At 37.0% G+C, this 8,302-nt stretch overlaps 1 protein-coding gene across 1 annotated transcript in view; it reads left to right on the forward strand.

Annotated features, from left to right (window-relative positions):
• Positions 1-8,302, forward strand: part of WSB1 (WD repeat and SOCS box containing 1) — a 10,990-nt gene that overhangs the window by 1,165 nt on the left and 1,523 nt on the right. Inside the window, exons 2-8 of the mRNA XM_025210969.1 lie at positions 613-922; positions 2,057-2,325; positions 3,338-3,469; positions 3,950-4,050; positions 6,241-6,413; positions 7,015-7,128; positions 7,790-7,897. Of these exons, the coding sequence (XP_025066754.1) occupies positions 613-922; positions 2,057-2,325; positions 3,338-3,469; positions 3,950-4,050; positions 6,241-6,413; positions 7,015-7,128; positions 7,790-7,897 (1,207 nt within the window). The remainder of the gene's footprint in view (positions 1-612; positions 923-2,056; positions 2,326-3,337; positions 3,470-3,949; positions 4,051-6,240; positions 6,414-7,014; positions 7,129-7,789; positions 7,898-8,302) is intronic.

Raw genomic sequence — 8,302 nt, forward strand, 5'->3', positions numbered from 1 at the left:
TGCTGAAATGGGGGAGGGGGGGTGTGATTATTTTTAAAATATATATATTTTTTTAATTTAAACCCGTTTATTTTAAAAGCCATCCAATAAAAAAATGCGCCTCTTGGGGGGGGGGGCAGGGTTATTTTGTGTTTCAGGTAAAAGATGGTGAGATTCACCCCGAAGAGCTGTGTCCGCTTGTTTGGGCGCAGTGATTCCCCGTATATTCAGTTTTTAAACCCGAAGAGGGTTGCTAAAAAAAAAATCCCCCCCCCAGTTGGTCGAATAAAAGATCATTATTTTCACCCCAAAGAGCCGTGTATTGGGACCGTTTTGGTGCGTAAGTTTGGTCTCGAAAGCCGGGGGAATTTAAACGGGAGACGCTCGATGCAGGAGGGTTTTGAACGTGCAGTTTCGGTCGTCGCCAAAAATACGCGCGGCTATTTCGGCACGTTTTGTGGTGTTATAAATGGGGGTGGTTTTTTTGTAGTCAGCAAATTGTGACACTGAAGGGTTGGGGGGGGATGCACGGTGGAGGGGTTTTCGTTTTGTCTTTGTAGTGAAAACGAATGCAAAGTTGTTATTATTTTAAGTATTTTTTTTTTGTCTTTGCGTTCGTTTTCGATCAAAACTAAAACGATCGAAAAGGTCTCCGTCTTGTTTTAAACAAAACTTTTAGCAGGAAATACTGTCTTAGTTGGACGTCTTTAACACGCTTATTAATACCTGGTTCACAGTTGAAGCGGCGTTATTATTTATTTATTTTCTTTTTAGCAAGGTCCCGTACTATAGGAGAACTCTTGGCTCCCACGGCTCCTTTTGACAAGAAGTGCGGACGTGAGAACTGGACTGTTGCCTTTGCTCCCGATGGCTCTTACTTTGCTTGGTCACAAGGACATCGCATAGTCAAGCTGGTTCCCTGGTCTCAATGCCTTAATAACTTGTAAGATAAAAACAGTACCGTGTCTTAACTTTATTTTTTATTTTGTTTTTAATTTTTCTTTGTTCTTTTTATGAGACGCATGAGATGGCTTGTGAAAGAAGGGGTGAATTTGGTTCCTTTGACCCTAGAATGTATTAAGCAAGCGGCGTGGTTTACATCTATACGTTATACTTGATTTGTACATTTAAAAGGTGCCTTTCTTTCACCCTCCTCTCCACCCCCCCACGCCCCCCCAAGAAGTTTCTGTGTACGATGGGGGGGAGAGAGGGGGATTGTGACACCACAAGGGACAAAAACCCCCAGATTTGAGCAATGAGGGAAGGCAGTTTTTCTAACTTCATTTTAACATATGCTTAATTCATTCGTTCTAAAAACACAATGGAGAAGTTTGAAAACTAAAACAGCCTACCCTTTCAGTTCAGGACTGGATGCGCTCACTTTTTAGCAAGATCAGGAAAGGCTACCTTATGTTCTTGAAACTGATCCTATTTAAGGAAGGACAGGGAATTATTTTCCAGGTTGCTTTGGCATGCACCATCCCAAAAGTTATTTTCTTTTGCAGGTTCCCTTTAAGTACAAGCAGAAATTTGTAAACTATCTTCATGACTAATCAGTCACATGCTTTTATAGCAAACTAGGTTTCTCCTCATAGGGCTCAGCTTCTTAATTTTAATGTGAAGGCTTCATTATCTCTTCTTAGTAAATAAATGTTGTGTTAAACAGACTTTGCAGAAGAGGAGAAAGAAGGACTCCTATAGATAAGAATTGAATTTGTATATATTCCCTGCAATTCAGTTTCTCACTAATAGCTTTACTTTTAAATAAGCACTCAATGTCATAAATTTAATATTTTAAGGTAACCATTTGCCCTGAGCAGAAGCAGAACTAAGTATGTAAAAATAATTGACCTAGGAAAAGGCTTCTAGACCCGGTAAACTCCTCCCTTGAAAATGGAGTGTTTAAATACTGATTTTATGATTCTGTGTATTGGGACTGCCCAGAAACTTCTTTATACATTAAGAGTCTTCCTTTTTTGTTGTACTGATTATCCTCTTGTTAATAGAGAAATTTTTTTATTTATTTATTTTAGGAATACTAAATTTTACTCTCAAAATGCTTATTTTTGTTTTGCAGCTTGCTGCACGGCACAAAGAATGTTGCAAATTCAGTCAACTCAAGGCTTTCAAGACAGAACAGTGATAGCGGGCAGAAGAGTAAGCCCTGTGAGCATATAATAGACTGCGGTGATATAGTTTGGAGTCTTGCTTTTGGGTCTTCTGTACCTGAAAAACAGAGTCGCTGTGTGAATATAGAATGGCATCGATTCAAATTTGGGCAAGATCAGCTTCTGCTTGCAACAGGCTTGAACAATGGGCGCATCAAAATATGGGATGTATACACAGGTATATTTGTCTTGCCCCTCTGCAGAACTAGCTAAAATTAATGAGAATAAATGAAATTAGACTTACATATTGGTTTAGGAATGCTAAGAGTGTAGTCTGAACCAGTTAAAGGATCTAAAAATAAACTAATTAAAAGGTATTATGTTTCAAATGTACTGTCTTCTGAAAAGAGAAATGACTCCAGTTATGCATGAAGTACAGTAAGAAGGACATCAAGCCAATCTTCTTTCTTACTGATATGTGAAATCTTGTCTTAAGAGACCTTAGAAATACTAGAGACCTAGGAGGAAAACTTGGGAGGCATTGATACAGCAATTAAGCATGCACTACTTATGAACCTGAAGGCAAAACATGCTTAAATACTTCAGTGGGAAGACTTTTTTGCATGTTGTTAAATAACAGTATTTAAGGGAAAAGAGCTTCTTGCAGCTCCCAGGTTATGGGGAAGGATTTGTGCTAGCAGCTGTCCTTCCATTGTTGTTGTTTTTTTTTTTTTTTTTTCGAGTGGAAACAGGCTAGTAGCACTGAACCTCTGAAGTTAGGAGCAGGGATTCTACAATCTAGCTGATGGTTCTCTTCTAGGCTGACTGCAACTACTAACTTCTGATGACTTTGCCATTAAATTAATTCCTGACTTAAATACCTGTTTGCTTATCATACAGAAACTTACTAATTTTAGTTCATATACCTTTGCTCTATTTTAAGCCAAACAATAAACTTTGCCAATCGAGTTATTGTAAGCTGAGAGTTTTAGCTTTTTGGGAAGTCAGAGCTGAGAGTTAAACACAGGAAACTGAATAAAGATACACTGCATCTTATCACTCTGAACTCTGTGTACAAGATATGTTTCTTTTTACATATCTTAAACAGAGCTGAACTTCAGCCAGGATCCAAAGGTGGCTTGAGATAAAGACTTTTTTTTTTTTCCTCCTTTGTTGTTCAGTCTTAAGAAACAAAAAACAAACCATAGCATCCTTTCTACCCTTTAACTGGTGTCCTTCTCCCGTAACAGGAAAACTCCTCCTTAACCTGATGGACCATACTGAAGTGGTCCGAGATTTAACCTTCGCCCCAGATGGCAGCCTGATTTTAGTGTCGGCATCAAGAGACAAAACACTAAGAGTGTGGGACTTGAAAGATGATGGTATGCTGTAAGAAAGTTCTTTTCTTAAAACAAACAATGGAGTACTCTCCCCCCTGGTAATTAGCTATAGCATGTCAGTGTGTGGTCTGGATATTTTTACACTTTAGGATTTTAGCCCCCTTTATTAGTTATTGCACATTTCACAAAGTGCAGCCTGAAAGTACAGCTTGGTAAGAAGCTCATGCTGCAGGCTGTATTGCATTTAAGTAACTTACAGTGACATGTATTCTGTCTCTGTTGGTCAAGGAACTTAATTCCCTATCTGTTCCTGTACAGTGGGTTACCTTTTTTCTCTATGGCAGGCTGGGCTGTTAAGCTGGTGGGAAATCTCAGTTTCTCTCCTTAAAAGTAGCCTAGAATAACGGTACATTATGTTTTGGGGGAAAAATCTTGAATGTAAAATTGGATTTGGGGTAGACCATGCATAGGAGTGACTAATGTCCAACTGGTTCTTAGTGAAGTAATGTTTTTCTCTTGCAGGAAATATGATGAAGGTATTAAGAGGACACCAGAACTGGGTCTATGCCTGTGCTTTTTCTCCAGACTCTTCCATCCTTTGTTCTGTTGGAGCCAGTAAAGCTGTATGTGTCAGAGTTTCTTGTTCATAAACTTATTCAATTGTGTGCATAATCATTTAAAATCTAAGTAACATTAAGCTTGTGCTCGGTGTCATGAACTTCTAATGTTCTGATAATGCAAAAACTGCATGAAATAAATCAAAGTAAACTAGCCTAAGATGCATTCAGATACTGATTTTTTTGAGAACTGCACTGCTTTTAGTTGAAGAAACTTTAAGCATTCTTTTGAGAAGTAGTTCTGCACATCTGCATCTGTTCATAATATAAAAACTGAGGGCAGTAAAACTTAGTGTTAAAGGAATATTTAGTTTAATGTTCTAATTAAATTATCTTGCTGTTGATTGTTATCCTTTCTATTTCCTGCTCAATTTAAAAGGACTTTTCAAAGTCTGAGCTAGTCATGGTCTCTTCTGCTGAACAAAAATGCCTCCAATACAAATGGCACTTGTGTAACTAAAACATCTTGAATGAAGAACAGCATATTGGTTTTGTTTCCATCAGTATTCTAATGTCCTGCTAGAGAACTGAAAGCAGTGCAGGTAAAACGCATACAATAAACTGCTCTTTTTGGCACTGGATAAAGCCCTAGTTAATATGAAAGAGAAAGGAACACTCTGTAGGTTAAAGATTATTATTTTTTTTTTAATAGATAGTTTACTAAAACCCAGTGAGGATGAGTAATTAATGTAAATATTGAATAATTAACTTTGCAGGGATAATTGTTAGAATGCATTTGATATATAAATACATCTAGAGTAAACTAACAGTACATGAGTTGACAGAGAGCAGCTTAGTCCTTTAAACTAGAACAGATGTGGATGTATGCATTGATATGTTTAGGCTGTGTGTTTTCCATAAGCTTCTTGCTTTCCCTGTCACAGGTGGTGGCAGCAATATTGGTGTGATTGAGGTTAAGCTGGCACCACTCTCACAAGCGCACAATGGTGTTAGCTGGGCAGAAAGAGTGGCATCTCTGGCTACCAGGCTGGGGGCGAACTTTACCATAGGACGAAGTAACCTTGCATTCGACTGCAAGGTGTACTGTACGTACGCAGGTGCTGGTTGATGTCCACTTTCTGCTTTTTTTTTTTTTTTCTTTCTTTCTTTTTGTTTGTTTTTTGTTTTGGTTTTTAAATTTTCACAGCAGTGAAACCTATTGACTCCAAAACTTATAACTTATTTTCCAGTTTTGTGGAATGTTGGGGTCTTATTAGTGAAATTGGCCAACATAAAATATGAGGCACTACTAAATATATTTTCTTTAGTTAAAATTAAGTTATTTCCATCTCTTTATTCAAGATAACTGTGACATAAAAATGTGTTCGGGGGAAAAAATAGAGGAGGAAAGAGCACTTTCAAGGGCAAACTTAATATAAATATGCCATGTCCAGTAATTGTAAGCCTACTTTCTATTATGTTATGCTGAAATATAGAGCAGCAGTTTAAGTTGTTCTGCACAGTCTCTAGTGCAGTTATGTAATTTTCTAAGTACTACTCTACTTGTACTTTACCAACCTCTATAATAAGTTAAATTGCAATCATGGATGTGTCCTTTTTTATTGTTGACTTGATTTAAATGCATAAATTCTGTCTCATAATATGGTTAAAGTTCCTTATTGTTTTGCCAAAGACATTTCTTTTGGCTGTGAAAATTCTTTTTGCTTGCAGTATCTGTTTCTCTTCCTAGGCTGACGTTGGTGATCCAAGCCAATTGTAAACAAGTGATCTTAAAGGGGATGCCACTGGAGTAACAATATGTTAACCTTACGTTTTTCTGTCTGTATATTTCTTAAAAATTTTGGTAGTTACTGAAAAGAGGGGACTGTAGTATTTAACCCTACACTTCCATATATATTTTAATAAATAGTTTTGTAATACATGGATTTCAGTAAAAGTACATGGTTAAATTTGTATTGCTTTTATCTTACATTTTGGCTTATTTTTTTTAAATAACATTTAACAAATTTGAGATTAGAATTTGCATGTCTGCCTTTTTAATTTAAAAAAAACTCATTTTAATCTGAGTGACACTGAGCATATTTCTTAATTGTAGTAATTTATAATGCTTGATTTATTTTTTTTAAAGAAAAATTTTAATATAATCCTAAGTAAGATTAGCATTCATAGTTAAGAAATAGAAATACTTCATTGTGTGCCTGAGCAAAGCTATAACATTAGCTATTTTAATTGCAGGTTTTCCTTTGGGATATGGATAAATATTCCATGATTCGAAAACTAGAAGGACATCACAATGATGTTGTAGCCTGTGAGTTTTCTCCTGATGGAGCTTTACTGGCTACTGCATCTTACGATACTCGAGTTTATGTTTGGGATCCACATATTGGAGCTATTCTAATGGAGTTTGGGTAAGTAGAGGGGCCAAAAATGTGCTCTTTCTTTTTGTCTTGAAATAAATTTAAGGAGGTGAAAGAGTAATGGGATTTTTAAAGACATTAAACCTAAAAGTAAGCATGTTAACTGCATTGCAGTTAGGAAGTGAGCGATGTATTACTTGGCTGACTTCCCTGACTACTAGATTGGGGAGGGCCTCAGCTTCATATAACAGAGGCTGGTGCAACTACAAAAAGGGCACCGTGACTTTATTTCCTAGAAAAACTCTCTTCTGCAATTATTTATTGTTCTTGTGTAATGCAAAGGACTGTAGTGAGATGAAACAATTGGTTCCATACTCAAAATCCTAAGAATGTTTCCTCTGTAATGGGAAATGGATCATTCATATCTTCAATATGCTGATGCCTTAAAGCCTGATAAAGGACATATCTTAGTGTAGTGTTGTGATACTACTGTACGGAGAGAGAATATCTTTTTAACTTTTTTTTTTTTTTTAGTCAAATCTTAGAATATTTTTACTCTTGAAGAGGTTGGTCAAGCAGATCGTGACTAAAGGAAATTTCTCTGTTGCGTTAAGTGGTTGTGTAATGAGCTGTGTGTGCATCTTGTCTGCAGGCATCTGTTTCCCCCTCCTACACCAATATTTGCTGGGGGAGCAAATGACCGATGGGTGAGATCAGTATCTTTCAGTCATGATGGACTGCATATTGCAAGCCTTGCAGATGATAAGTAAGTATGAGGAAAGAGCTGGTGGACTCCTTTTGGTTCTTTGCAGTATCTCAAATGCCTTAAATACTACACTGCTTTAAAAAAAAAACAACTGAACTGAGTTCTAACAGTGCTCTTAAAAGACAGCAGGCTTTGTGTGGGGAGGGGGTAAAATATATTACAGGGTGCTCTCCTTCCTGAACCATATCATACAAATAGGAGATGGTATAGAAAGTAGATGAAGTAGTACTACAAGTGTCTCTGGTCCTAATATACTGGGAAATGCAAGCAAAGCTAATTGTGAATTTTAGATCTCTTTGTAATAAGTTAAATGAAAACGCATTTCCCAGCATTAGGCATGCTTACTGCTCTGTCTAGTTAATTCATGATATTTCTCGTGGTTAAAGAAGGAATTGACTTGATTACTTTTTTCAGCTTTGAAAATAAAAGCTAAAATAAAACCAGTATTTGAAGAAATATATTTTAAATATGTGTATGGTATTGTAATTCAAGATGAGGACTCTGGAATGCAATGTTTTTTCTGTAGTTTGCTAAATCTAATCCTTTGAGATTTAGCAGAAATGACACCTGCTAAAAATGTCAACTGCCATGGCTTGTGCTTCTACACCAGCACCATTTTTATTCATTTGTTTTTCTCAACCACCCTGTTCTTTCTTTCCAGAATGGTGAGGTTCTGGAGAATTGATGAAGAGTATCCTGTACAAGTTGCACCTTTGAACAATGGGCTCTGCTGTGCCTTTTCTACTGATGGCAGCGTTCTAGCTGCCGGGTAAGTAAATACATAGTACTTTTCACACATACTGTTGAGTCTTCCAAAACAAACTAACACACTTTGTGGACCGTAACAGACCATTCCAGTTTGTTGCCTCTGATTGTTTGATGGAGAATAGGTATGGTTTTATTTAGGAAACGGGATTTCTAACTCAAATCCATGCTTATTTAAATAAGCCTTGAATGCCTCATAATATCTATACTTTAACAACCTTCATCTCATTTTTCTTCTAAGACTCGGGAGATAAACTTAAGATACAAGTATGAAAGATGGATTATCTGACCAGTCAAGATCCCTTTACACTAGCAGTTCTCATCCTTTTGGCCCTACGCAGCTGGGCTTGGGGATCAAGTGCCTGATCCAGCACACAGAGTCCCGATCAGTTTGGAAATTGTTCAGCAG

Source organism: Alligator sinensis, unplaced genomic scaffold (assembly GCF_000455745.1).
Source record: "Alligator sinensis unplaced genomic scaffold, ASM45574v1 scaffold118_1, whole genome shotgun sequence".
Taxonomy (NCBI): Eukaryota; Metazoa; Chordata; order Crocodylia; family Alligatoridae; genus Alligator; species Alligator sinensis.